General features: G+C 60.7%; 1 protein-coding gene across 4 annotated transcripts; it reads left to right on the top strand.

Moving 5' to 3' along the window:
- The first annotated feature begins 4,959 nt into the window (after positions 1 to 4,959).
- RBFOX3 (RNA binding fox-1 homolog 3) lies at positions 4,960 to 24,258 on the top strand. 4 transcript variants are annotated; one of them, XM_077163136.1, is made up of 11 exons: positions 4,960 to 5,181; positions 10,595 to 10,729; positions 12,645 to 12,698; positions 13,470 to 13,562; positions 14,936 to 14,996; positions 19,326 to 19,379; positions 19,641 to 19,773; positions 20,412 to 20,451; positions 21,515 to 21,573; positions 22,463 to 22,541; positions 24,074 to 24,258. In XM_077163136.1, exons 1-11 carry the CDS (start codon positions 4,960 to 4,962, stop codon positions 24,116 to 24,118), a joined length of 975 nt encoding a protein of 324 aa, XP_077019251.1. In that variant the 3' UTR covers positions 24,119 to 24,258. The 4 variants fall into 4 exon arrangements, with proteins under 4 accessions (XP_077019251.1, XP_077019249.1, XP_077019250.1 ...); XM_077163134.1 differs by having other exon boundaries at positions 20,271 to 20,451; XM_077163135.1 differs by having other exon boundaries at positions 10,592 to 10,729.
- Positions 24,259 to 27,718: the final 3,460 nt, after the last annotated feature.

The raw sequence follows: 27,718 nt of genomic DNA, 5'->3' as shown, positions 1-27,718 counted from the left end.
ACCAGTAGGAGAATCCACAGAGTGGTATGACAGAGCCAAGAGAAGAAAATGTTTCTAGAGCAAGGAGCAATCAACTACATCCAGTGCTGCCAAGAGGCCTGGTTGGACTTTACAGCATAGAGGAGGTGAAAACCTTGACAAAGGTGGTTCCAGAAAATGGTGCAAAAGAAAAACCGACTTGGGGTGTGGCTAAGAGAAAATGGAAATGAAAGAATCAGAGACCACAGATTTAAGCAACTCATTCAAAACGGGAGGCACAGTGACTGGGGTTTGTAGAAGGAAGGAGCTGTGAGGTCAAGGAGAGTTTCTTTTTTCCAACCATGGGAGAGCTTGCAGCCTGTCTGTAAGCTGGTGGCAGGGGAGGGTGGCAGGAGCTGTGATCACGTGTGAGTGAGGAGGGATGAACCTGAGAGCACAGTTGTTTGGTTGGATGGGAGCACTCAGGTTCGTCCTCAGCTGAAGTATAGGATAGAGGCACGTAAGTGAGCAGAGAATACGAGGTACTCTTGTTCATCGCCATGAGGAGGGCATTTGGAGGGTGGAGGCAGTTGTTCAGAGTGAGAGCTGAGTGGTAAGACCAGACCCCCTGCAGGTGGTGATCACAGAGCTGGAGTGAACCATTCAGGGTGATTGTGTGTTTCTCTCTAGCAGTTGTGGAGTGAAGCAGGCAGAGCTGGATCTTGCCAGGATGGAGGTTTTGCCAGGAGAATGTGATGACAAGAGGAAGGGAGATAACAACTTGACCCTGATCTTTAGGGTCATCCATCCACCTACCCACCCAGCCAGCCAGCCAGCCAGCCATGCATCTACCCATCCGCCTGTGCATACAGCCATCCAGCCACCCACTCCCTCATCCATCCAACCACCATCAATCCATCCACCACCCACCCATCCACCCAGCCAAGCATCTACCCAGCCAGCCAGCCATCTAGCCACCATTCCACCTACCCATCTAGCCATCCATCATCCATCCATCCACTCACACGTCCATCTTACCCATACATCCACCCACCTACCCACCCAGCCAGCCAGCCATCAATCCATCTATCCACCCACCAGACCACCCACTCACTCACCCATCCATCCATTCATCCACTTACCCACCCACCAAATTATCCATCTGTCCATACACCCAGCCAGCCAAACAGCCGGTCATCCATCTACCAGCCAGCCAGACAGCCCCCTACCCACCCATCAACTCACACACCCATCCACCCCCACCCACTCATACGTCTACTATCTACCCACCCAACCATCCGTCCATCCACCTATCCAGCTACCCATCCATCCACCCCCCTACCTACCTACCCAACTATCTTTCTATCCATCCACCCACCCACCCATCCATCCATCCATCCAACTCTCTGTCCATCCAACAAGTGTAAGTTGAGACTCTTCCCAGTACAGTAGGGTGCTGTGTTGAGCATGGGATATGGGGCCCAGGTGTGTGAGTTAGTCCCCAGTCTCTGGGGAATCACAGTGTACTGGGGAGCCAACCCCATTAACCAGACTCTCCAAAGTGTGGCCAGCTGAGATAAGCCCCACAGCCTGTGCAGTGCAAGCTGAGGGGTCTGCTCTGTTCTTGTTTCTGTGCGTCATTCCCGCCACTGACACAGGCCCCGGCAGACCTGGGAAGAAGGAAGAAAAGGAAAACCTCAAACACTGCTGAGCAGACCTACTGTGTGCCAGACACGTCAGTGCCCTTGGAGGTGGCGCTGGTGCCCTTTGTGGGGCCCTCCACCCAGGCAGCGAGGCAGAATCTCCTAGGGAACTTGCCATGAGGCCGCTTGCTTCCTCTGGGGTGGGGTTGCAGCCTGGTGGGTTGTCTAGAGCCCTCCTGGAGATGAGGATGCGCGACCCGCGTGGAGTCACAGACACTTCCAAGGACCCACCTAGCCATGCCCTGTGATTAGGAAACCGTTAACAGATAATGAAACATTCAGAGGATAAACAGTTACCCAGGGCCATCAGGAGCCAACAGGAGGGACTGGAGCCGCTGCCTGGGCACTCCAAGGCCTGACTGTGAAGTTCACTCTGGTTTGGCCTCTCAGAACCCTTTCCTTGTGCAGGCAGGACAGGAGCCAGGTGGCCTGTGTTGCGTCTGGGCCCTCCCGAGCTGGCCAGCAAGGGGCTTAGATCTCTGTCCTTTGGAACCGGTAGCTGGGGTAGGGAAAAAGGACAGTATCTGAAAGTGAGAGTGTCTGCAAGTCCGGGAGTGCCCAGATGTGCTGTTTGATGTCACCTACATCCCTAAAATAGCCCCATTGCCCAGCTGCTCCTTGCCCCCTGAAGACCCCCAGCTCAGGGTCACGTCACTACCCCCCAAACACTTAGCCTGGGTGCCCCCACCCCGAGCCCCTGATGCTGTCTGGTTTCCCTAACTGTTGTTCTCTAGCGCTGGGCTGAAACTGCCGCTATGGGAGTGATTGACAGCTGTCAGTTTGCCTTGGCTCCCTTAGCCCCAGATGGGCTTTAGGGTCATACCCTGGCAGGAGGGCACACGTGTCTATGCAGGCAGATTTGGGCGTGGGGAAAGAAGGGAGCAGATGGAGGAGAACCCACCCTTTCTGGGCCTTGGGGAAGGGTGCAGAGGAGAGCCTGACCATCACAGAAGGTAGTGAAGGTTCTAATCAAATATTTATCAATTCATTGATCTTCCCCGCGTCTGCTCGAGGCCCGGGACAACGCCCTCTCCCTCATCCTGGGCCTTTCCACACTTCCCCCTCAGTCTCTTACCCCTGCTTTCCCTTTGTCTGCCTCCTAGATGCCCTCCACGGCCCCTGTCCCGCCCTTCTTTTTCCCCTCTGTCCTGAATCCACCCCTCTCCCCATGTCCAGCCGAAAATGGCAGGCTGGACACATCCACCAACGTGCTTGCTAATGGGCAGTGGGGTCTCACTGGCCACTTCGGGGCCGTGGGGCAGGGGTGTGTGTGTGCAGTGCATGTGCGTGTGTGAGTGTGAGTGTGTGCATGCACACACGTGTCTGGGCATGTGTGTGTGGGTAGGCACACATGGGTGCTCCCCTCCTTTTTGTCTGAAGCTTGAAGGCTGCCCCAATTTCAGAGTTCCTGCAGGGAGAAGGAAGGGATTTGGTGGCCCCAAGAGAAAAGTGTCCGCTCATCAGGCTTGGGGCTCAGCGATCTCTCCCAGGGGTGGTGACGCTGAGGATGCCCGCCCGGCACAGAGCCCAGCGGAGATGGACATGGGGGGCGGGGAAGCCAGGCAGGGCTGGGCGGAGAGCTGGATGACTCGGGAGGCAGGCAGGGTAGATGGCTCATGGGAGGCAGAGCCCTGGCCTGCGGGCAGAACCCCAGCCGTGGGTCATGCATGCATCGCTATTGCCCTCTTGTAACCACTGTAATTCATTAAGCATCGGGCGAGTGCCATCTGAAACTTACCTTTCCTGCTAGGCTGCCGGCCTCAGGAAGGCAGGGTTTTCTGTCTTGTTCGTGGCTGTAACCCCAGCCCCTGGCACAGCTTTGACACCCAATAAACAGTGGTTGGAGGAAGAAGTGGCCTAGAGAAGGGGTGGCGGAGAGCAGTGTCTCAGGAGGGAGACGGACACGTGGGCAAGACGTTAAAACATGCTGTGGTCCAAGGAGCTGGGGGGAGAGAGGAACAGGGTGCAGCCAGGCTGAGCAGACAGGAGGAATGAGCAAACAGAGGTGTGTGTATGCGGACACCCCCAGGGAAGCAGGAGTGGGGTGGAGTTCTTGGACAGACAGCAGCCCCCAGCCTGCACCTAACAGGTGCTTGGCAGAAACCTGCCCTGTGGTCCGTGGCTGCAGCAGGGTCTGTGCATGGGGAGGCCCAGGTGAGAGAAGCCTGGGAGGAAAGCAGCTGCTTCCCAGCTCTGCATCCTTCAGCAAACCCCACTTTGTTGACAAGGAAGCAGATTCCTGCCTGGGGGGCTTCACGGCTCAGATCTGTCCATAAGTGGAGGGGGATTAGCAGTGAGAGAAGCATCTGTCCAGGCAGAGGGGGCTCCTCTGTCACCTAGGGGTCCCTGCCCCACCTGCACTCTGCCTCTGACCCTGTAACATCCCAGTTCCCCTCCTCTGGGGAGAAGGACTTCCACCAGCCCCAGATCGGGGGCGCCCAGAATCACCCGGAAGCCTTGTGAAGTCTCCACCCACCCCAAGCATCTCTGATTCCAGGTCTGGGGTAGGGGGAGACCTGGCGCGTCCAACAAGTTCCGGGGTGAGGCCTGCGGCCCTAGAGCTTTGCTGGAGGCCCACCCGGGGTCCGGGTTTCTAGAAGCCCCTGGGGGTGGCCAAGGTCAGCCTCCAGCAAGCGCCTTCCCCTCCTGGATGGCAGCAGATGGCTTAGGGAACTCTTCTTGGGGGTTCTTGTGAGAGAGACCCCTACCCCTAAAGGCCGGGGTGGGGCACGTGGGCTGCTTTCAGCTCTGCAGGACCCTCTCTCGGTCCTCCCTGCAGGCCCAGGAGGGACCTTTGCTTCCCCTTGCCTGGCCATGAGAAACCTGAGCCTCAAAACCTCCAGGAAGGCGGGCGGGAGGTATGGCCCTCCATCCATGGAATGGTCCCTTTCCTGACTGTAGGGCACACAGACCCTCTCTGTGTGGCTGCCGCCGACTGCACGGGAATTTACAGTTATCTCAAAATAAAACACTTAGGTAAAAGGAAGTTTAAGTGGGTTCAAAGAGCAAGCCCTGGCTCAGGGTCTGCAAGGGCCGGGGCCAGGGCTGAGACCCCGAGGGTCTCACTTCAGACCCTGCACTGTGCTGGGGCCCCTCCAGCTCTGAGGGGGTCCCTATGCTGGGGGGCGCACCCGGGGGGGCGGGCAGCAAACCCCACTGAAGTCATGCATCCACCCATGGGGGCTCCGGGGGGAGCAGGGGAAACAGGGTCCGGGAAGCTCCAGGGTGTGACCAGGTCTCTCTCTCTCTCTCCCCACCTCTGCAGGGCAATCAGGACGTTGCGGCTCCGCCTGAAGCCATGGCCCAGCCCTACCCCCCGGCCCAGTACCCGCCTCCGCCCCAGAACCGCCTCGCTGCCGAGTTCGCCCCGCCGCCTCCGCACCCCACCCAGGGCTACTCGGGCCAGACCCCGGTGCCCCCCGAGCACGGCCTGGTCCTGTGCCCGGCAGCACAGACCCTCCCCGAGCAGCCCGGCCCCGACGCCGGCACCCAGGCCATCACCGGGACGCAGGCTGTGCCGGTAAGGCTGCCCTTGAACCGTGGCGTGGGAGCTCAGCAGGGCGGTGGGCGCAGGGCTGGGAGGGGTCGTGGGGCACCCCCTGGACTCCATGGTATGGGAGCCAGGCCCCCCACCCCCAGCTGGGGCCTCTCCAGCCCGACCATCCAGCTCCCCACAGGCAGGACGAGGGTCCCGGCACCCCCAGCTCCGGCATCAGGCAAATGCACCACCTCGCCTGGGAGGCAGGCAGCGTGGCTTTGGCTGCAGGGACCTGTTAATGGAAAGTGAAGGGACTGGCCAAGGTCAGCGCCCTGGGCTCACCCGAGGTCAGGGGGCGCAAGCCGGGCGGGCTGGCTGGAGGGAACGCTGCAGCCGGCCTCCGTCCCTGGAGCGGGCAGCCAGTGGGCATCTCGGGTGGCCTTTTTCTAATCACTTGTAATCTACCTGCTTGGCTGCCCTCCAATCAGATAGTCGCGATTATGTGGTTGTAATGCAGCTCCGGGGGAAAATGCTGAGCCTCGCGCTTCTCAGACATCCCCTGACAGCAGAGGGAACAGTGGGGTGTGGCCGGCACCCCAGGCGGACGTGGGGTGGGCACCCCATCAAGATCGCTTCCTCCCAGAAACGAGGCTGCCTGCACAGGGCCTGCCTCTGCCCGACTGCGACCCCTGACTGCCTGGGCTGCTCCATCATCTTCCTTCATCTCCCGCGCCCTCCATCTGCCCATCCCACCCCCACTTGCTCTGGAGCTTTGCCTTCATCCACCCATCCCTGCTGCTGGCTGACGGGGGGGGGGGGGGGGGGGGCTGGCCAGGAAGCCAGCACACGCTGCCCCTCCCTGAGGGGTGCACCCCACCTCCCACTGTGCTCTCTCATCACTCCCCGAATCCATCCCAGCTCCCGAGATGCAACAAGGATCCAGAGAGCACTTTCCCTCCTCCCCCGTGTGGGCAGAGGCCCCTGTCCAGCATCCCCCAAGCGCTCTGAGGAGAGCGCCCACCCTACTACCCCCTGGGCTGGGCGGGCCCTACTCTCCCTCCCTGCTCTCGGTGCTGCCCAGCTGGGCTCAGTCCCGAAGCTGTCAGACCTTCCCCCACCTTCCGCAGTCCTCCTGGAGCCCGGTTCCCTTAGCCGAGCCACGGGTGGGGAAGGCCAGGCGCGTGGAGTCCTAGCAGTGGGAGTTGGGCCAGGCTGCCGGCGGCCTCTGGTTCTGGCTGCTCAGGCCTCTGACCCTGGGAGCTTAGCAGAGAAAGCAGCAAACCCAGGCGCCAGCGTGGGTTCACCGTACACAAACCGTGCGGACAGGCTGGTCTTTCTTTCCAGTGGAGCCGCTGAAGACACACTGTGCATCTGGTCACATCTCAGCCTCCGCTGGAGCACACAGGGGGCTCTCGTGTGAGCCCAGGGACTCGTCCTGGAGGAAAGAGTGGCAGGCAGGGTGCTCTGGCTTGCAGATGACCCGAGGTGGGGATGGACAGCTAATGACTGAGCCTGGAGGCCTCTGGACACCCAGTGTGTGCCAGGCACGGAACTGGCACTGGGGGCACAAAGAAGAAATAACCAGCCCTACTCTCCGGGGGGGCTTCAGTTCACACGAATCAAGGACATACATGTCCAAAGAGGCAAGCTGGCTTGGAGGGGATCCAGGAACGAGCAGCAGCTGCTAGAAAGGCTCATCGCGCATCCAAGGGGTAGAACATCCAACCAAGAGGCCACCACCCCGGGGGACCTCCAGGAAAAGCGCTTGGCCACACGAACCCTGGTTGGCGGGGAGCCCTTCCTCCCCAGGAAGCCCTTCCAGGGGGTCTGCCAAGGTGCCCCCACCCCACCCCGAGTGCCACAGGGCTTCCAGCCTCTTCCCCAAAGGGATTGCCTTCTTCCTGCGGTGGGTGAAGGCCGCCCCAAGAGAAGCTGCGCTGGGGCCGGCTGCCCCAGCCTCCCCCCTCACCTGCCCTGGCCCAGCCCGATACCTGGGCCAGTGATGTGGATGGGACAGGAACAGGGCCCCAGCAGCTGGTCTGCACACCTTCCCCTGGGGTGAGACACCCCCAAACAAACACTCCGGGGCCCCCTCTTGAGAAGCGTCCAGGTGGAATTTCTAGAGCCTCCAGGCCCCCTTCCTTCTCCACCTCCCTCGAGACCCTCCTGGCCAGGAATCCGTTCAGGGACCCTTTCTCAAAACCTCCATCAGTCGGGCAAGATTCTCAGAGTCCCCCCCACACTCTCACCCCAAGTAGCAGAGGTAAAAGTCAACCCTCCAGACCTCGTGGAAAGGGGGCGAGAAGATCAGATTCCCGGAAAGGTCGACTGGGCTGATTTGGAGTGGTTCCCGCCCTTCCCCTGAGTCCATTCCCCAGATGGGCTCTTTCCCTTTCCACTCTGGGGAACCCAGCGTGCCCTCCCCGCCCCACCCCAGAGGCCTCCAGCCTCCTGTCTCTTGATGAAGAACGAAGCCATGAGGTGCCTGGGGGCACATCTGCAGGGATTCGCATCATCTCACCTTTTATCATCATCTGCAGTCATTTGGCAAAAGGCCACACAGGCTGTGGAGTGTGATTTGGGTGCAGTGTTGTGGGGGCGGGTGGATGGGGGGACCCCATCTCGGAGCTCTGCAGCGCCCACCCGAGGGTCTAGGTTGCAGGCTGGGGACACCGCCCAGGAACATTCATGGATTCAGTCATTCAAGCCCAGGTGGGGCCGGCGCCGGGGGCCCACCCCCAGCCCTGGCTGGGGACTGGATAAGACGTGCTGTTCGGGCCCCCGCGGCTGCTCTGGCGGCTCTGCCAGGTGCGGGAAACCAGCGAACGGCTCCACTCCACGTGGTCCCGGCCGGCAGCGCCGGTGTCCACACAGGGGTCTGACCCCACCGAGGGGCTGGGAGCCTGGGGTCTGCCTCTCTACCTTCTTTGCAGGCTCTGAGTCTCAGCAACCTGCTCCTGGGGGCCACCTCTTGGCGTCTAGGCCGGGGGCATCTGCATTAACCCTTAGCCCCCCCCCATTGTGGGACAACAGAGTGGCCTGAGCTCAGAGACACCGCCCCCCAGGTCCTCTGTCTCACTTTACGCCGTGGACCTCTGTGACCACCGCCCTCCCCCACCCAGACAATCACTGCTGCAGTAGAAACACCGCCAGGGGCCACCTTTGGGTGAAGGAGAGGGCAGTGGCTGGAGGCGGGTGGGAGAAAGGCTAATGAGGCGCCATGTCTGCCCCCGAAGCTCCTCACCCAGATGCACAGTGGATCTCAGCCACGTGTCCCGGTCCTGGCAGAGGGGTGGACAGAGACCAGTCCTTCCCTCGGCCATCAATACGACCCTGCCTGGAAGAGGAGACCCCCGCCCAGCGCCCTAGGTTCCGAGGAAGATGTGACTCAAGGCCCCAGGCCCCTGCACCCAGACCAACTCCCTGCACCCGTGGATGGGCCGCACTGGACACACGTTGCTGAAGACAGCCCACGGCCTGAGCACCCAGAAGGGACCCAGAGGGACAGGCTGGAAGCGGGCGGCTGCAGATGGGCGATTTCCCGCTCACCTTGGGCCGCGTCGGCAAGGCTCGGCTCCATCTCAGCAGCCGGCCAGAAGCCCCTGCCCGGAGCAAACCTCGTGGCTCCTGTCCAGGGCGGTGAGAAGACGCCCTGGGTGTCCCAGGCCCTGAGCGGGCAGAGGAGGCAGGCCAGCCAGGGGAGGCAAGGGGCTGCCACCGTCGTGGGCGTTTCTCCCAGTGCTTGAGAATTGGCAGCAAAGATTGCTTTGAGAAAAAAAACCGCAGGAAAGCAAAGCCAGCCCCCCTGCAAAGCCGCCTGGGGCTGTGATAAATGACAGGAGAGCGCTTGGCCTCCCCCCAGGCAGCCAGCATGCTGGGGACGCTCTCGGTGCCTCCACCTGTCTTATAATGTTCAGCCGTGAACCCGTGTATCTGCCCCTGTCCACGGCCGAGCTCTGCTGCCCGGGAAGGGGCGGAGGATGGGGGGAAGGGACTGAAGAGGGATCTGTGCTGACGTGGGTGCCTCACACCCCAGACCTTGCCTGTTCCCCTCACCCCCATTATCCCATTTCTCCCACCTCGCACTCTGCCACTGCCTTTTAGGGCCTTTTGGGGTGGGGTACTGAAGGGAGGGGCCTCTGCACCTTGCAGACACCCAGCCGGCAGCCCAGCCCGAGCCCCTTGCCCCGTGCCGGGGCTCCGCCGGACTGAGCCCCCTCCCAGGAAGAAATCCCCCTGTCTCCTGGCCAGGGAGCTGGGGCGGCCCTGCCCTCTGCTGGCCAGAGGCTGCACTGCATCCACTCTCCAGGCCATCCGGATCCCCAGATCCGGCGCAATTCATTCAGGCGAGTGTGTCCAGAAGCCTGGGAGGGGTCTGGGGGTGTGGCCTGCCCGGGGAGCAGGTGGGCATGAGAGGGCAGGCACTGTGCCAGCCGAGAGGAACCAGCAGGCAAAGGGAAGAGTCAGCTGGGGCAGCGGGTGCGGGTGGGGGTTGCTTGGCCTTGATCCAGGGATGCGGATGGGATCCCCCTCTGCACGTGTGGCCCCAGCTTGTTTGTTGCAAGAAAGACGGGGGCCAAGTAAGAAAGACGGAAGCGGGCCAGCCCCCAGGGCGTCTCCAGGCCCCTGGGCTCGGGCTCATCCGCCCTCGGGTGAGACCTATGGAGAGAGCCGTGTGCTCCTGCCTGCTCAGCCTCCCTGGTCACCACCCTGCAGGGCCCCGGGGGTCTCTACGCGGCCCCCTTGCTGCGGCGCTAGGTTTGCTTTGTAGGGCACGAGTCTTTAGGAGCCAGTCTGCAGATGAGTGCTGAGAACCAAATCAAGGTGCAATTGTGAAGGGCCAGGCTTGGGCCAGGTCTGTGCCCGAGCGGGCAGGAGCCTCCTGGGGTGGCTGCGGTCAGGGGTCAGCCCTGTCTCAGGTGCACGTGCTCGGGAGGCCACTGCCGAAACCTCTCTGCGCTTCATCATGAGTCTTTGGAAGCCCAAAATGGTCCCCCTGTCCCCAGAACTTAGCATCTGTCAGGGAGAAAAAAACCACATGGTCTCAATGAAGCTAAAAGTCAATGGACATAAGGTGGGCCACGGTGGTCTCACCTGCCATTCTGGAGTCCCGGGTTCAATTCCCGATGCCTGCCCATGCGAAGAAAAAGAAGAGAAGTCAATGGATATAAGAGACCTGTGTGGCTACCTGGCAGGGAGGGGGTAGGACGTTGGGCTGGGCAGAGGCTCGAGGCAGGAACTGTGAGGTTCCAGGTGCTCTGTCCAGCCCTCCTGAAACCGTCTCCACGATGCTCGTGGATGCTGGGCCGAGGGAGGGGGAGTCGGGTCTGCAGCCCCCCCACCCATGCCAGAGGGGACGGGCTGGTCCTGACACACTGCAGGTGCCCCCCCCATGGGGGGGGAGCGGGGGAGCCAGGAGGGCCGCTCACAGCCTTGGGTCCTGTCCCTGCAGCAGACAGACGAGGCGGCACAGACAGACAGACAGCCGCTCCACCCCTCCGACCCCACAGAGAAGCAGCAGCCCAAGCGGCTACACGTCTCCAACATCCCCTTCCGGTTCAGGGACCCCGACCTGCGGCAAATGTTCGGGGTGAGTGTGCGTCCCCATCCCCCATCCCCCATCCCCGGCCGAGCGTGCAGGCCCTGGGGCTGCCGTCTTGCCACCTGGGTATCCCGGACCCCCCGAGGGGGGGGGAGGGGAGTCTCGGGGTCCCGCACTTCTTTCCCTCCTGGGCCCCGCGGGAAGGGGCAGGATTCCAGTTCAGGGTAAAGGGTCTGCCATGGCCACCCACCAGCACCCCGGCCAGAAGTCCAGCCCCACAGCACGCTGTGGGGCCCCGCAGCCAGGGTTGGCTTGGTTATCGTTGCCTGGGTGTTCCCTTTGGCGGGGGACCTCTGCATCCTCTCCCGAGGGCCAGCTCGGCCTCCTGGTCTCACTCTGGGCAGCTGTCCGGCCCCTGCCCCTCTGGTGTACCCCACAAGCAGACAGTCAATCTCTCTGGGTCTGTGTCCTCCAGCCCCGGGGCTGGACTCAGGTGACACGGTTGATGGGAAGCAGATTCCGAGAGGCATCCTTCCTAGAGTCCCCAGGCCAGTCCCAGAGTGTCCCCTGCAGGATCTCAGCTGGGGCGGGGGGGGCACGGTGGCCCTAAGAGTTCTTAGTTCAGTGGCCGGCAGGGTGCTACCAGCGGGTGCACGGGGCTGCTGGGTCAGGGGGTGAGCGAGCAGTGGCCGGAGGACGGGTCCCTGACCCCCCCAACTGCTGCACCCCCACTCTGCCCACACATATCGTTCATCTCCGGCTCCTAAACCACAGTCTACCCTCCTGCCCCCCACTGCTATTCATCAGGCAAATGGGAAGTGCCTTCTAAGCAGCCCCAGCCCCAAAACTTGCCCCCCTGAGTCTCACCCCCATGGGGGCCATGCCACTAGATTTGGGGTTTGGGCCCACAGGGAGGCCAGGGGAGACCTAGAATCTCCAAGGACCAGCACTCATCCGGGCTCTGTGTCCCCTCGCTCTGGAGCTTGGGCAGCTGCTGAGCCTCTCTGAGGCCAGGCTCCCCCCCCCGCCCCTTTTAAGCAGCTGGCCTTAAGGGGCTCTGGCAGGCCAAGGCAGAATAGAAATGCCCCCCCTCTTGACACCCTGCCCCCTTTGAGACACCTGCCGCGTGGCGCAGGAGAGGGGCCAGGGCATGGGTGAAAGAGAAGAAATCCTGTCGGTTTGGGGGGCCCAGGGAGGCTCAGAGCCAGCCCCAGGGCCTCACACACACTGTTAGGGGGCCGCGGCCACAGGCTCACAGGGTGCCAAGGGGAGAGTCGGGGCCCCTTCCTGGGGAGTTGGGCCAATGACCAGGTGGGAAGGGGCAGCCGGAGCTTCTGGGGTCACACTGCCCCCCAGCCCCCCAGCACACACACAGCCTGTTCCCAGACCCAGAGCCCCCCACTGCCGCCCTTTCTCCCCTCACCCTTTGCCTCGTCCCTTTTTCCCGGAGGGGGCTGAGAGGCACCCCTTCCATCCTTTGGCTGTGCACTCCAGGGACCGCAACCCCCACTTCCGGCCCCAGAGTTTTCTTTCCCTCCAGGACACCTTTGGGAGGGGCCCTCCCCCAGCATCCCACCTGTGGGGTGGGAGGACCCACAGTGCACCTTGAGTGTGAATGGGGGGTAGACCTAACACCTCAGGTGGGCGCCCACCAGCAGCTGTAGCAGAGTCCCAGCTGGGAGAGGTGAGGGGACCTCGGGGGAGCCCCCACTCCCCAGCCCACAGACAGACCCATGTCCCCAAGGAAATGGCAACAAGAAGGTGGAACGGCACCTGGTGGGGGGGGACGTCCCTGCCCCCAGCCCCTCCGTGCCACGCCAGAGTGGACAGGAGGTGAAAGGGGCTCCTGGGCCTGGCGGGGGAGGGAGAAGGACCGAGCATCCGACCAGGGCTGGGGACCCGCCTGGGAGTCTTAACCCACCCCCTCCTGTCTCCCCACCCCTCCTCTCTCTCTTTTCTGCAGCAATTCGGAAAAATTTTAGACGTGGAGATCATTTTTAACGAGCGGGGCTCCAAGGTGGGTGCCGCCCAGAGGCCCCCACCTTTACAGCGCCGGCTGTAGGTCCCGCCAGGCTAACGTGTGAAATGTGCGTTTCCTTCCTGGAAAGCTCGGAGCCCGAGGACCCCTGAGCAACACGGGTGCTTGTATTCTCCGCGCCTCCCACCCCCACCTCCCCCACCCCAGCTGTCTGTGCTGTTGATACCCCAGAGCCATTTCTTTCTCTCTGAGCACAGGACCTCTCTGCCTGCACCCCCGGAGCCCCTGGGCCCTGGGCCTGGGTCCCCACCCCTGGGTCCGCCTGGGGGGCTTGGGGAGGAGCTGCAGGGCATTCGCTTCCCAGGGTGGGGCAGGCCGGGAGGGTGCTCAGCAAGGACAGCCCCTGCCTCCCCTCTGGGCAGGGTGGATACCCCAGGGCTCCTGGGGGGGAAGGTAGAGTGGGGGCTGCCCCGCCCCCAGGAGACCCTGACCCAGCCTCAGCCCGCCCGAGGAGGGGTGAGGACCACAGGCCGGCTTGGCCACAGCAGCACCTGCTTTTAGCTCTGCTCTGTCCCCTGTGAGGTGTCCGCGGTCAGCCCGGGGCCCCCCCCCAGCCCCCTCCCGGGCCCCAGGGCCAACCTCGGGGCTGCCTGAACCCCTCCTTCACCCTCCTGACTCAAGCCCTCTCTCTCTCTTTCTCTCTTCCCCTCCCCGTCACCCTGCCCACCCCCCTTCCGGCCTCTTTTCCTTTCCTCCCTTTTCTCATCCTGTGTCTTTCTCTCCATGTCTGTCCTTCTCCTCTGCTCACAGGGTTTTGGGTTTGTAACTTTTGAAACTAGCTCAGATGCTGACCGAGCCCGGGAGAAGCTGAACGGCACCATCGTAGAGGGACGGAAAATTGAGGTGCTCAGATAAGTGTGCCGCGGCAGGGCGCCCCCGGGACTGGCCACACGTGCCTGCCCGCCGCTCCGGCACCACCCCCCGGCTTCCCCTGAGGCAGGAGAGGAGGCGAGGGGACAGGGACAGGTCAGGCTGAGGCACACCCTGGCTTTTGACCATTGTCCCCTTGTTGGGACTAGAGTCAAGCCCTCCCTGCCCAGGGCCTCTCCCCTCCCAGCTCCTCCTTCTTCTTCCCGGAAGAGACCCTGACCTCAACTGTGGGGTCAGCCAGTCCCCGGGAGGAGCCCCAGAAACCCTGTGCTTGGGATTTTGCCAGCCTCAGGGATGGCAGCACCCCCCCCCCACACACACACACACACACACACACATTGAGGGGCTGGGTCAGCCGAGGAGCCACTGAGCCTCCCTCCCCCATGCTGCCCGGTGTCCTGCAGTCGCCTCTGTCCCTGCAAAGATCCAAACCATAGAAGGGGCTGAGCCGGGGGAGTCCGGGGCCCTCCCAGGCAGCGGGGCCCTCTCTCCCTGCTCTCTCTCCAGAGACCCAGGCTCCGAATGCTGCGGGACTGGCATCCTGTCCCTGACACTGTGGCTCTTTGAGGAGGGTAGTGAGGGGTAGCCAGAGAGTAATAGGGGACAGAGGCCACCACGGAGCCCATGGGACAAACAGTGGGAGGACCTGAAGATTCCAGAACACCTGCTGAAGGCACTTGGGTCAGGGTGCTGCCAGCACCGGGTGGCCCCGAGACCCAGTGGGATCAGCCTGGATGTGTGGGAGGCAGCATGGCCCCCAATCCATCCCTCCCTCCTCACCCCAGCCTGGCCTCAGCCACTCTGGGCAGGGGTGCAGGAAGCAGGAAACCACGCCCCCTCCCCAGCTGGAAACACACACAGGAATTCTCTCTGCGGGGCCAAGCAGTAAGACTCAGGCCCCCGGGGAGTGGGGTGTGTGCCCCACGGGGCGGGGGGTGACCATCTTTGTGCCCAGGCCTGGGAGGTCTTGGCAGCACCCGAAGCTCTTGGGGAAAACCCATGAGCAGGGCTGAGAGCAGTTAGTGGGGAGTCCACTAGCACAGTCTCTCCACAAGGGCTGGGGTCCCCCTGTTCTTGAGAACAGTGTTATAAAGAGCTAGTGCCCAATGGCCTGGATGCAGTAGCCTTGGCCAAAAGCCCAGGGACCCTGGGCCAAGCTGGACATTCGCCACTAGCACCAGGAAGAGGGGACAGCCAAGGCTCCCTGGAGGCTGCATGGAAGAGAGAGGAGTCCCGGCTGGGTAGGCCAGACTGGGCCCGGGTGCCCTGGGAGGGCCCCTCCCGATCCCCAGACCCACTCCACAGAGGCCCAGAAGGAGGCTGATGCACCTCTTCTTCCTGGGCAGGTCAACAACGCCACAGCCCGGGTCATGACCAACAAGAAGACTGCGAACTCCTATACCAACGGTAAGGACCCCGGGACACTGCAAGCGCTACTGCTGGCTGGAGCCCTAGAGGAGCACTGCTGGAGGCCCACCTTCTTGCATGCTGAATGGCCATTGCCCCCTGGTCCCATCACTCTGTGGGTGCTCTGCACCCTGGTCTGAAGGGTGGGTTAGCTGGGGCAGGAGGAGAGCTGGGTGTGTCTCATGTCAGGGCCCCCTGGCACCCAGAGAGACCTTGTTATGGGCTGTGGGTCAGTGTGCCAAGAGCGGCCTCTTTGGAAACACCCGAGGGTTTTCCTCCACGGGCTCGTGTTGAAGGACTCTGCTCAGACTACTGCACCGTGTATGCAGGCTCTGGGCAGGGGCAGAGAAGCGCTAGGGGTCCATGGATGAGTGGGAAAATGAGGGCCTGGATCGAGAGGGGCTGAGCATTTAGGGAGTGGGGGTAAGGATGGAAGGAACAGCTTCCCTCAGGCTTCGCAGCCGTGGGTGGGGACCTGCTGGCCCAGGTGGGCAGATACTGATGGGTTTGGCATGTGTGCGTGTCGGGAAGTGGATGGGAACCGTGCTCCTTTGAAGACAAACCTGCAGGTGCTAAGGGCAGGCTGCAGAGAGGAGACGTAAGGGAATGAATCCTTGTGCTTTTAACCATCCTAACGCCACCAAGCGAGAGGTGCTGGCGTGAGTGGAGTTGACAAGGTGTCAGGGACCTTTTCTAGAAAGTTCCTTCCCTTTGCCGGACAGCAGCTTCTCAGATTGGACTCCCTAGATGCCACAGTGCTGCACACAGACAGGACAGGTAGGGAGTGGGTGCAGACAGGACAGATGGATGCAGTCAGGACAGGTAGGGGGTACACACAGGACAGGTGGTACAGACAGGACAGGTAGGTGCAATCAGGACAGCTAAGGGCTGGGTGTAGACAACACAGGTGGGCAAAGACAGGAGAGAGCAGCACAGACAGCTTAGGTATGCCCAAAGGACATTGGGCCTTCTCTCCTCACCTGTCCCCTTCTGACCAGCTACTCACCTAGTGCAGAAATCCTGGGATGGGCTTGGAGCTGTGAGGATCTCCTGTGTGCTACAGCAGATACCCACACCCTGTTCATCCCAGACGCAGGGCTGCAGCTCTGCCTGGGCCCAGCCTAATCTTGATGTGTCCCCCTCTCCCCCCACTGCTTTATTGAGCAATATCAACTATCAGATTCTTTATGAAAATTTCGGGGAGCCTCTGCTTTGCCAGTGTCCTAAGCACATGCTTGCAATGACTCTTATGCAGTCTGGCCCCCAGCACTGGAAGGGAAAATTCTAGACATATTTTACAGAGGAGGGGTCATCGTTGAAAGTGGGGACTGTGACCTCCAGAGCGAGCACTCCCTCTTCACATGAGAGCTGCATGTCCCGCTTTCTGGGCAGAAGTGGGAAGGTTGTGAGCATGGAATTCAGAAAAAATTCCCTAAACAGCTATTTTCTATGCTGGCTCATATTAGGAGTGTAAACCCTGTTGGTTGAATGAATGAGACTGGAGCAAAGTAAAATACTCTGCTCAATAAAAGAAAAAATAAATTAGACTAGATCAAAATTAAAAACCTTTGTGCATCAAAAGGCATTATTGAGAAAGTGAAAAGACAATGTACAGAATGGGAGAAAATAGTTGCAAATCATGTGTCTGATAAGGGCTTAATATCCAGAACATAAAAAGAACTCTTACAACTCAACAACAAAAAGGCAAGCAAAATGTGCAAAGGAATTAAATAGACATTTCTCCAAAGAAGCTATACGAATAGCCAGTAAGCACATGAAAAGATGCCCAACATCATTAGCCATCAGGGAAATGCAAATCAGAACCATGAGATGCCACTTCACACCCCCAAGGATGGCTGTTATTCTAAAAAACAAAATAACGAGTGTTGAGGAAGATGTGGAGAATTTGGAATGCTCGTGTATTGCTGGTGGGAATGTAAAGCGGTGCAGCTGCTCTGGAAAACTGGCGGTTTCTCAAAGTTAAACATAGAATTGCTACATGACACGGAAATCCCACTTCTAGGTATATACCAAAAAGAATTGAAAGCAGAGACTTGGGCAGATGCTTGTACAGTGTTCACAGCAGCATTATTCAAAGAGGCAAAAGGTGGGAACCAAAGTGTCCATCAGTGGATGAATGGATAAATTGTGGCACATTCACACAGTAAAAAATTATTTGGCCATAAGAAGGAAGTTTCAATGCATGTTACAGCGTGGACAAACCTTAAGAAACATCATGTTGAGTGAAATAAATGAGGTAAATAAAGGCAAATACCATATGATTTCATTTATATGAAATACTTAGAATAAACAGATTCATAGAAACAGAAAACCGAGTGGCACTTACCAGGGGATGGGGGCAAGGGGAATTGTTACTTGGTGGGTAAAGAGTGTTTGCAAATTTGGGGAAGGGGGAAAAAAAACTTCTGCTCACCTTTGTGGCATGAACAGTTTCACTTAAACAGCTTCGCTGACCTGGGCTGTGGTCAAAAAGGTCCTCTGGAGGTTGTCAGGAGTTCTAGCACATGAGCTGATGGTCGTGAGCCTGGAGTGTGACTTCCTTCCACGTTGCAGTGCACGCCACAATTCATCCATCAGGGGGACAGAAGTTGTCCCCAGAGAAAACAAGCTAGCCAGGTTGGACCAGGCATTACAGTTTGCATGTAGAAAAAACAGGTCATCCAAGTAGGTAGCAGGCCTTCTCCATCATCTGGGGTCCCAGACCCCAGATGCAATGAGGCCAGCAGGGGCAGGGCGTGGCACTCAGGGCCATCTGAAGCAGAGGCTCTGCCTCTGGGTCTCACCGTCCAGGATGGACCCGGGAAAGCCCAGATGGAGCCTGGAGCCCCGCCGGCCGCCTTAGCTGAGACCCCAGGGCTGCACTCCTCATGGGCATTTTACTAAGAACAGTCGGTTCTTAGGGCTGGAGGTTTTCCCAGAAGATGATGCGTCTTGCCTCCTAACCAAAGCTTTATAGAAGGTTCCAGAGTCCCGGCAATGATGTGCAGATACAAGTGTCAGTGCTGGTTGCAGGTTGGAGGTGGCTCACTGTCTTGGCAAGGGTGCCAAAAGTCAGACCCCGCCAAGAACAAGGAGCCAGACCCTGGGCTGGACACCTCCCTACCCACCCCATGGTGCGGCTTCGAGAATCTGGGTTCAGGGCTTACGTGGAGCTGGCCGCTCATGCCCTGACTCTAGACACCCAGCGAAGACAGACAAGGAGCTGGGCCTGCAGGGCAGCCTGCAAAGACAAGAAGTGTCTGAGCTCAAGGAGGGAGTGGGGGGTGGGCGTGGTAGAGAAGGCCCCCCTCTGCCATCCTCCATTCCCCACCCCCCATCTGGACATCTGGGCTGCAACTTGCTCAAAGCCAGCTGGTTTCTACCACCTGGGGCCTCAAGGTAGAAACAGGCCTTAAGCTCATGCCACCCCATGTGAGTCCAGGTGAGACAGGAAGATTGGCCAGGAGCAGCTTGCCCTGGGCCAGCCATCTGCACGGCGAGAGAAGCTGGGCAGTAGATGGCCTGGGACCCCATTAGCGGCCAAGATGTAGATTCTGCTGTTGGGATATGACCCTGACACTCACCAGCTCTGGGCTGCAAGGTGGCCACACCTAAGCTTCCGTTTCCTCATCATGAAACGGGGATTATATGGCACCTATTCCAGTTGGAGAGGTCAGAGGACCCAGCAAGCTCAGGCATAGTTTACAGTGGTGTATGTGGCATGTGGAAAAGTGCTCAGCAAATGTGAGCTACCCTTATTTTTGGTAGCCCCTCATTCCAAATGCCAAAGCTGCTCCCCGTTCCAAAGCTGGAGAAAACAGCAACTTGGCATTGGGGAAAGGGAGGCCCTTGGCAACACAGTCCCAGGGCCGAGACTTAGGGGCAGAAGGTGGGAAGTTAGGCAGAAGCCAGGTACCTTGGGGGCTGCCTCTTACCACCTGGAAGATGGCAAGGTGCCCCGTAAACCCCACAAGAGAGAACCCCGATGTTTGGACTGTAGCATGCACTGAGGCACAGACATTGCCAAAATCAGTCACTCCAGCTGGGGGCCACAGACATTTATGAACTGTGTGTGTTCCCTTTCCTCTCCCAGGTCTCTTCCGTGTCTGGTGTGTGGGGGTGGGTGGGTTATTCGGGAGCAGCCTCTGGAAAGAGGCCCTAGCCGGGTCCCCTCCGCTGCCCTGTCCAGCTGCAGAGAAAGGCTCTGTGCAGAGGCCACGCCCTCAGTGACCCCCGTGGGGCTCAGCCTGTTCCCTGCGTTCCCAGGCATTAAGGGTGAGGTTGGGAAAGGATCGGGAAGCAGGTAACTGGACTCTCCTTCTGTTCTAGGCTGGAAGCTAAATCCCGTGGTAGGCGCTGTCTACGGACCTGAATTCTATGCAGGTAAAGGCTCGGGGCGGGGCGGGGCGGGGCCCAGGGCGGATTCGGGAACAAAATGCGAGGCGCCGCCAGGGTCAGTTGCGGTGGGGGGCGTGGCTGAGTGGTGACAGGTGCAGTGGGCGTGTAGGGGGAAGGTGTGGCTGGGGTGGGCGTGGCTGGGGCGGGGCGATCGGGTGGGCGTGGCCGGTGACTCCCCGGCCTTCGGGCTTGCCTCGCCCTCTCGGGTCCTCTCGGCTCACTCTGTCCTCTCCCGCACCCCTGCAGTGACGGGGTTCCCCTACCCCACCACGGGCGCAGCGGTTGCCTACCGAGGCGCGCACCTGCGGGGCCGGGGCCGGGCTGTGTACAACACGTTTCGGGCCGCGCCGCCCCCGCCCCCCATCCCCGCTTATGGAGCGTGAGTACCTGCGGGGGCGAGGGAGGGCGGCATGGAGGGAGGCCCCTGCGTGGTGGCGGGAGGGAGGCCCGGGACTCGCCAGACGGGTTGGGCAGCCTGTCCAAGATCCCCCGACCTCGGCACTTCAGCCACCCCCATTGTCGGCACCCCAGTCCCTGCCAGGTGCCACTGGCACGTTGTGGGGGGTTGGGGGGGTAGCACTTAACAGCCCCCAGCACCTTGTCCAGATGCTTTAATGGGGCGAGTCCAGTCCTTCAGCTCAGCATGGGGTTCTCTAAGCCCATCTGGTCTCCTGGGGGTTCCCAGGGTCTAAGCAATCCCTGCTGTCGGGTAGCTTGGGGTCCTGTGTCCCCCACCACCGAATGGGAGCTACAGATGCCTGGGGAGGGGTCTGTGGGGGCAAGGGTGAGTGAGAGGCTGGGGCCACTGGGTCCCCCGGTTTGTGGGGAAAAGGAGCTGACCAGCAGGGGTGTTACTCTATTGTTATACCAAAACAGGGCGCTGGAGCAAACGCTTGTTAAAATGCCAGTCCCATGGGCAGGGCTGGCCCCGTGCCCCCTCACTCCTCAGCAGACACCGGAGCCGGCCCACCCCGCCTCTCCAGCACTCCCACCACTCTCTTGTCCGTTTGCTTCCAGGGTCGTGTATCAGGATGGATTTTATGGTGCTGAGATTTATGTAAGTGGACCCCAGGGGTGTGGGGAGGTGTGGGGGTGGAGGGGGCAGGGAGGATCATGGCAGTCTGTTTCAGTAAAAAGTCAGCATCTCCCCCACCCTTTGCCACTCCCCCCACACGTATAGTACCTGGGGTCTGGCAGAGACAAGGCCATTTGTCGCATCCTGGGACCTCGGCACAGCCAGCCCCAGCTGTCTGCACCCATCAAGGGTGTACCATTGGGTCTCCCAGCAGCCATGCTGTTGGGCGTGGCTTCTCCATCTGGCCAGGCCTTGTGAGGTGGCAGGAGTGGGCGACTCTCCCATATCCCTCGTCACATTTGGGCCAGTGAGTGGGTGTCACGGGCCCCAAGGAAGACCAGGAGGCAGGGGCTCCGGGCAGTCAGCACCCCTGGGCTCCTGGGCTGAGCCCCCTGGTGGAATTCTGCCACTCCTCTCTCCCTTCATGGGATTGCACTCACTCCCTCCTCTGGCACAGAGCCCCCCACTCGTGAGCCCTCCTTGCGCGGCTGGACCAGCGTCCACAGCTCACCCAATCATTCGTCCATGCCACGACGCATATGGCACCCTTGGCCCTCGAAGCCTCCTAGTGCCCAGGACAGCACCCAGAGCTACCCCTGGGGCCTCCACGCCCAACAGCATCAAGATCAGAGGGTCACTGGCCTGAAGGCAGGTCTCAGGGCAGCTGCATTGTGCCAGGGCCTGGCCGAGCACACATGCCTTTGGCACCCGTGGCGTGGGTTGAATGCCCAAATGGAGGCATGAGTGAATGAGCAAACAGAGGGATGAAATGGAGGGCTCGCCTCGAATAGGCCAGGTGGCAGTCCGCGGTGCACAGGCCTCCCTTAGACCAGACGCTAAGCACCCCCAGACCAGGCACCAGCCTCACCTCACCAGGCCAAGGCAAAGGTCCTGGGCCTGTGAGACTGGCCATGCCTGCAACCCCAAAGGCAGAGCCCCCCAAGACCTGGTCTCCGCCCCGACCTCTCCCTCTCCAAGACTCAGCCTTTCCCTGGGTGACTCCCACTAAGCTGCTCTGCCCTCTCCCCCTCTTCTCGCCCCGCAGGGAGGCTATGCGGCCTACAGGTACGCTCAGCCCGCGGCCGCGGCAGCCTACAGCGACAGGTGAGGGCGCAGGGGGTCTGGGCTGGGATGGGGATAGAGAGGCCTTGTAGGGCCGCCCCGGACAAACGGGGCCTGGAGAGCCTCCGCGGGGTGGGTGCAGAAGAGGGGTGGAGGAGAACAGCTTCCTGCGTGGCTGTCTCTACCCTCGAGGCCCCAAGTGAGGGAGACAGTTAAGCACGTTAGGTCCCGCCCCTCATCGGGACTTCTGAGCCTGCAGCCACTCGGCCGTGGGATGGGATAAGACAGGGTCAGGTGGGGTGAGTGGGAGAGGAGACCTTCTGCGCAGCACTGAGAGGGCCCAGATGTCCGGTGGGTGCCCTCTTGGTTTGCAGGGTCTCTCCCAGTCCCCTTCCCCTTGAGAACCCCTGTGTCCTGCTGGCTGCACAGTTCCTGGTTGGGGCCATTGGACAGGGAAAGTGGGAGTCCTCGTCCCTGGCGGGTGGCACACACCTCATCAGGGACAACTGTCCCTTGTCTGTGGCTTCCGCTCTGGCCTGGGGCCACCCAGCCTCCCTCCCAGCAGTGGGTGGAACCCTCCAAGCCACACCTTCCTCACGGCCCCATAGAGCAGTCCTGCCCTCTAAGAAGCTGATGTTTCAATACCCAGCCTAAACGGGCCAGAGGAAGGTCAACGCAGGGACCTCAGGGTGACGTCCCTGGCCCTGCCCCCCACTGGCCCCGCCCCCACCGGCACTTTGCCTCCAAACAGACCTGGTATAACACGTTGGTTGCCCATGACCAGTAACACAGTCACGGGCGTCCAGGGAGGGTGGGCTATTGTATTCCAGAAACTTCTACGCAGGCAGGTAGGATGGCAGGGAGGGCCATGCCAAGGAGCGAGGAGGCCTCACCACCTCCCTCTGCTCCTCCCCACCTGCATCTTCTCTAGTTATGGCAGAGTCTACGCCGCCGCTGACCCCTACCACCACACCATCGGCCCCACGGCCACCTACAGCATCGGAACCATGGTACGGTCCCTGGGGCCTGGCAGGAGGGGCAGGCCCAGCGCCACTGGCCTGGGGCTGGGGGTGGGGTGCAGGCAAGGGCCCTGAGGGGAGCGGCCAAGGCCTGGATCGGAGTTGGGTGGGGGCCCCTTCCCTCTGGTCGTTTGCCAACCATCCTGGAGCCACCCGTGTTTCTGAGCCCGTAACTAAGACCTGTTAGCAGCGGCCTTCCCATCACCCTGCACAGCGCCTGCACTCCCCTCCCTGTGGGCCACAGGCCCCCACCCCGGCCCTCCATGCCTCACCTTCCTCACATGAGATCAAGTGGGACCCGCAAGCGAGAAACTGGCAGGGCCTGTGGAGCGCCGCCTGCTCTGTGGCTGCCTCACGGGGAGGGTTGTGGGGGGAGCCGGTAGCGGGGGAAAGATGCTTCTGATGGAGGTGTGAGGGCCAGTATGTCCGTGTGTGTGTGTGTGTGTGTGTGTGTGTGTGTGTGTGTGTGTGGCCAGCTGTCAACACATGCAACCCAGCTTGCGCTGCACCCCAACATCTCTGTCCCGTGGACACCCACCCTCTGTGCCCACCATACCCCCAGCCCCAGGGGGGCTGTTAATGTCGGTTTGTAGCCAGCTCGGCATCCAGCATCGAAGATACAGACACCTCTTGGGGGGATAGAGAAGGTGGAGGTTCAGAGCCAATATGGACTTTTCCTCATCCCCTCTGGTTTTGATGGCCCCCTCCCAATTTTTGTTTTGTCTTTTTTCATTTTTTCACAATCCTCTGACATGCCTAGCAGCCAGCAGCCACAAGGGAGCAGGTCCCTGGGGGCCCCACGGCCCTTCCCCACTGAGGCACTGGCCCCCCCAACAGCCAAGCCCTGGCTGCAGCTGCCCTTCACTCCCAGAAGAGACCCCTCCTGGGTTTTCATTTTTCAGTTTAAAGGTTTTTTTGTTTTCCCCAAACTTTCCTTGTCTCACACCTGCCATGTTCTTCCCTTTTCTGGTGAAGCTGGTGACTGGGGGGGCTCCAAGTCGGGGGGGGGCCCGGGGGAGCCAAAGCACCAAAGACCCGTCCTGGCCAAGGCTGGGCCCGGGTGGAGGGGCAGGGCGGAGCTGGCAGGCCCGTGACCCCGATGGGTCCCAGAGAGAAAGTCCCTGCGGGCTGTGTGACCGGCTTCAGTGCTGAGTCTGACGCTGGAAGGATGGGCCTCCTGCTCAAACCTCCTCCGCTCAGGGAGAAATAGAGGCACAGAGAAGGGCCAGCTGAGCCAAGGGCAGTCCCCAAGTGACAACTCCAAAGCTTCTGGGCAGTGACCCCAGAACTCCCTCTCGGTCCCAAGACTATCACTAGATCAGAAGCCTCCATGAGCTCCCGTTGCCATGACAACCCGATGCTCATCCTCCCCAAGGAAAAGTTAAGAGGGCGGGGGGATGGGGAGGGGAGAAAAGGGGATTGAGCTATTTCTCTTTTCGGTTTCCCTTATCTTTTGAAATTTGTTTGCTTCCTCCACCCCCACCAAGAGCCGGGACTGACTGGCTGTTTCTTTGACGCTGCAGGCTAGCCTCTGCCGAGGAGGGTACAGCCGCTTCACCCCGTACTAGCAGGAGACCCAGCCCCTAACAGCATTCACCCTGCCTGCCAATCACCACCCAAACCAACAGCCCAAACACCAGGCACAGCCGCCGGCAAGACAGTCCTCCCCTGCTGGGCAGTGGCTCACGGCTCGCCCTCTGCACCTCTAAAATCCATAGGCTTTTATCAGCGGCCAGCTGGTCTCCCCCCCCCCCCCGCCCCCCACGATGGCCTATGTGTCTTTGACCCTGGGTATTTACTTCTCTATGTCTGAAACCTGAGTTTTCTGAGTTTGTCTCTGTTGGTTTTGTGCCCCCCTCCACTTAGGTATGGCATGCACACACTGGGGGGTGCGGGGCAAGGCTGGGACAGGGGCCCCAGGCCTCCCAGGGAGCCACGCGCAGCCAGCCCAGTGACACCTTCTTTTCTGCGCCTTCCCCTAGCGTTCGGGGCTCTTGCACAGACCCTTCCCAACAGGGAGCAAGGGGGCCTCTGGTGCACCTGCGTGGCTAGGATTCCCGGGCCGAGACAGAGGAACCCTCTCCGCGCTGTCCTCAGCCTCCTTTGTTGAAACAGAAATTTTTTAATGACATTTTATTGACGGCATTTGCCGCTGAAGTTGTTCCAAGCACGCAGTGTGAAAACTGCCCGGATGGCAGCATTTCCCTTTCCCAGAGCCCTCGCTCAGCCTCGGCCTCCATCCGGCCTGGAGGCTCACCCCCTGGCCCCAGCCTCCCCACTCTGCAGGTGGCACCTTACCCCCAACTGCAGGGGGCTCCAGCCACCCTGGTAAGGGTTGGGTACTGTGGTTAAGCTCACTGGCATCTTTTTATCAGGGTACATTTCAGAAGGGGGGCCCTCAAAGGACAAGTAGGGGGAAGGGCATCCTGGCACGCAGGCTTCACCTCGAGAGGCCACGTGTGTGTGGTGCTGTGCCACACGGGTCACCCTTTCTGGTTCTGGGACCGGCCCGGCCCAGCAGGCAAATCCCAAGACACCCCCAGGAAGCTTCTGGACCACACTGGGGAAGTCAGCCAAGGCAGGCCAGGGCTGCTTTTCAGGCGCTGTCCGTGCACGCGTTTATCCGCTGGACAAGGTGGTTCCTACCACCCCCAAAGCCCCGGTCTCCTAACGTGCCAAAGCTGGGCTTCCAGGGTGGAGAGCAGCCAGGGGATGGATTGGGGCCCCTTCCCACCCACAGGTTCCCTGCTCCCTGACTTCCCTCTTCTCAGCCATCATCTGCTGTAGCATCTCATTCTCTGGCCATATCGGCCACCATCTGTGGCATCCCTCCATCCACCACGCCCTGCCGTCTGTCCAACCTAGGCCCCTGCCCCATCTGGGCCTGACATCTCCCCAGGCTGCTCTTCTAGCCAGGGTCAGCCCCGAGCAGTCCCGAGGCCCCAGCCTGCCTCCCAGTCCCGGCCCGATGTGCCTGTCATTCCCACCCTCAGCAGCTTTCTACTTATTGTGGAAGACAGTGGGGTCCCCAGAGTGGGAGGGGTGTGTAGGTTTGGGAAGGCCAGGACTTTAGCCAGGGCCACCTTGCCTGGCCACCCTCTCCCCTGCCCCACCCTCCCCTGGCTCCGCCCCTTCAGAAACGTGCTCTCAGGCCCCGCCCCTATCCCCCCCCCTCCCTCGTCTCGCCCTTCAGCCCCTGCGGAGTGGGTGCAGAGTCAGCCCTTTGGGTCGCGTCGTTCCTCGCCCTGGGCTTGGCCGTTGCTTCTGTGAACCTGCAAGCTCTGCCTTTTTGTTTCTGTTGTAGTGAAAGCTTCCACCGTTTCCTTCTTGGACCATGAAGGGCAAAAACAAACAAACAAAAAAAAACAAAAAAAATCACAAAACAAAAAACAAAACAAAACAAAAAAAGATGTTAAATCCAAGCAACAAAAAGCCAACCAAACCAAGAGGCATCCGAGCAAGTGCAAGCCCACCCGCGGGCCCCGCGCGCACCGAGGAGCCGGCGGCAGGAGCTGGGCCCGCGGCGCCCAGGAGAGCGGAGCACGGGTGGCTGGCAGCCGGGCGGGGGCTGCCCCTCCGGCCCGGGCAGTGCTGGCGAGCTTGAAGGGAAGGGTCTCGCTGCCATGGCCGGGGGGTCCTGTTTTCTATCGAGTCTTCCTTCCCGTGGGCCCTCACCCCCAGGACATTGGGATGCCATGGGCCACGGGCCTGAACAGGGAAGAGGGGAGAGGGGGCTGGGCCGGGGCAGCGGGGAGTGGGGGGGCAGCTTTTCATTCCCAGGGAACTCCGGCTTTGTCCCGGACCCCGTCACCCCGGGCCCAGTCCCCCTCTTGCCACGCCATCCATGCCCATGCCCTCACCCCGGCGTGGGCAAAATCACCCAGCGAGGAGCGTGCTGTCTGGAAACTGCCGACCTGCAGCCTGGGGTGCCGCCTCCTTACGCAAAAGGCTGAACCAGTTCCAGAACTCTGGGTACCCCCCCATGCCCTGGCCCACCCCAGGAGAGGGTACCTGGGGGCAGAGCAGAAGGAAGCCCGCCAGGGACCTTAAGTCTTTGACAGGTGGGGGCCTGGGGGCCAAGGACTTGCTGGCCCCTGCCGCCTATTTTCTGGAGGTAGCCTTAGGAACCAGGGGTGGGGCTGGGCCTGCAGGAGGGAGGCCAGACTCATTGCCCCTGCGGGGTCCCAGCCCTGCCCTGCCCTGCCCCGTGCCAGGAGCAGCCTGGGGTGCTCCCAGTCTTGGGAGCCAAGGGGAGCAGGGACACACCGGGAAGCCCAGTCCTGCTGGGCAGCCGAGGGTGGGTGAGGTTGGGAGTCCCAGGGCTATGGGTCTGGGCGGCCAGAGTGGGGGTCCAGGGAGCGCAGAGGCCGGCCGGGGTAGGAAGGGAGCCCAGGCTGTCCCTATCCGTGGAAGGGGTCGCCACAGCCCCTCCCCTGCCTTGGCAGATGCCTGAGGAACTCAGAAGAGCAAGTCTGAAGCCCACCAGGCACAGTAGAGGTGGGAACAGAGGGGATGAAGCAGGGAGAAGGCCCTGGCAAGGAAGGATAGCTGGGGTGGGAGAAGCAGCAAAAAAACAAACGTAGCCTCCCAATGTGGCTCCACCATTTCATGAAACTTAAAAAGTAAAAATGCACCTCACTTTATATTCAGCATAAGCTACTGAAGCTATTGAAACAAAATCCTCCTTTTCTATTCCTGTTGTACATAGACCTCGGCCCCTGCCTCTGGCTCTTCGTCCTTGTACAAAGCTGCTCCCTCAGCCCATCTGCTGCTTGGGGTCCTTTTCTTGCAGCAGCTTCGCCCCCTGCCCTGCGTCCCCCCTGCAGGACTGTGGCCGGGCCCCAGGCTTCTTTTCTTACCATTCTGTATGCTTCCGAGGCGTGACCACTCAGAGTGACAGTATTACTAAGATTATTAATAAAGATTTCTTTCTTCAAACCAGGACAATTCTTCCTGATTTGGGCAACTCCTGGGCACAGAGGGTGGGCACAAGGAACAAGACTGGGGGGCTGGGACCAGGATAGGCATGCCTGCTCAAGGGGATGGCCTGATGTCAGCTGGAACAAGACCCTTCTCGGCCACACTTCCCAGTCCGGGTCCCCACCCCCATCCCCGATCCCAGGGCAGGCAAGTAGGTAGAGGCTCCCTGGCTCCTACAGCTTCACCTC

Source organism: Tamandua tetradactyla, chromosome 6 (genome assembly GCF_023851605.1).
Source record: "Tamandua tetradactyla isolate mTamTet1 chromosome 6, mTamTet1.pri, whole genome shotgun sequence".
In the NCBI taxonomy this organism is placed as follows: Eukaryota; Metazoa; Chordata; class Mammalia; order Pilosa; family Myrmecophagidae; genus Tamandua; species Tamandua tetradactyla.
This window is presented reverse-complemented; position numbering and strand designations above follow the sequence as displayed.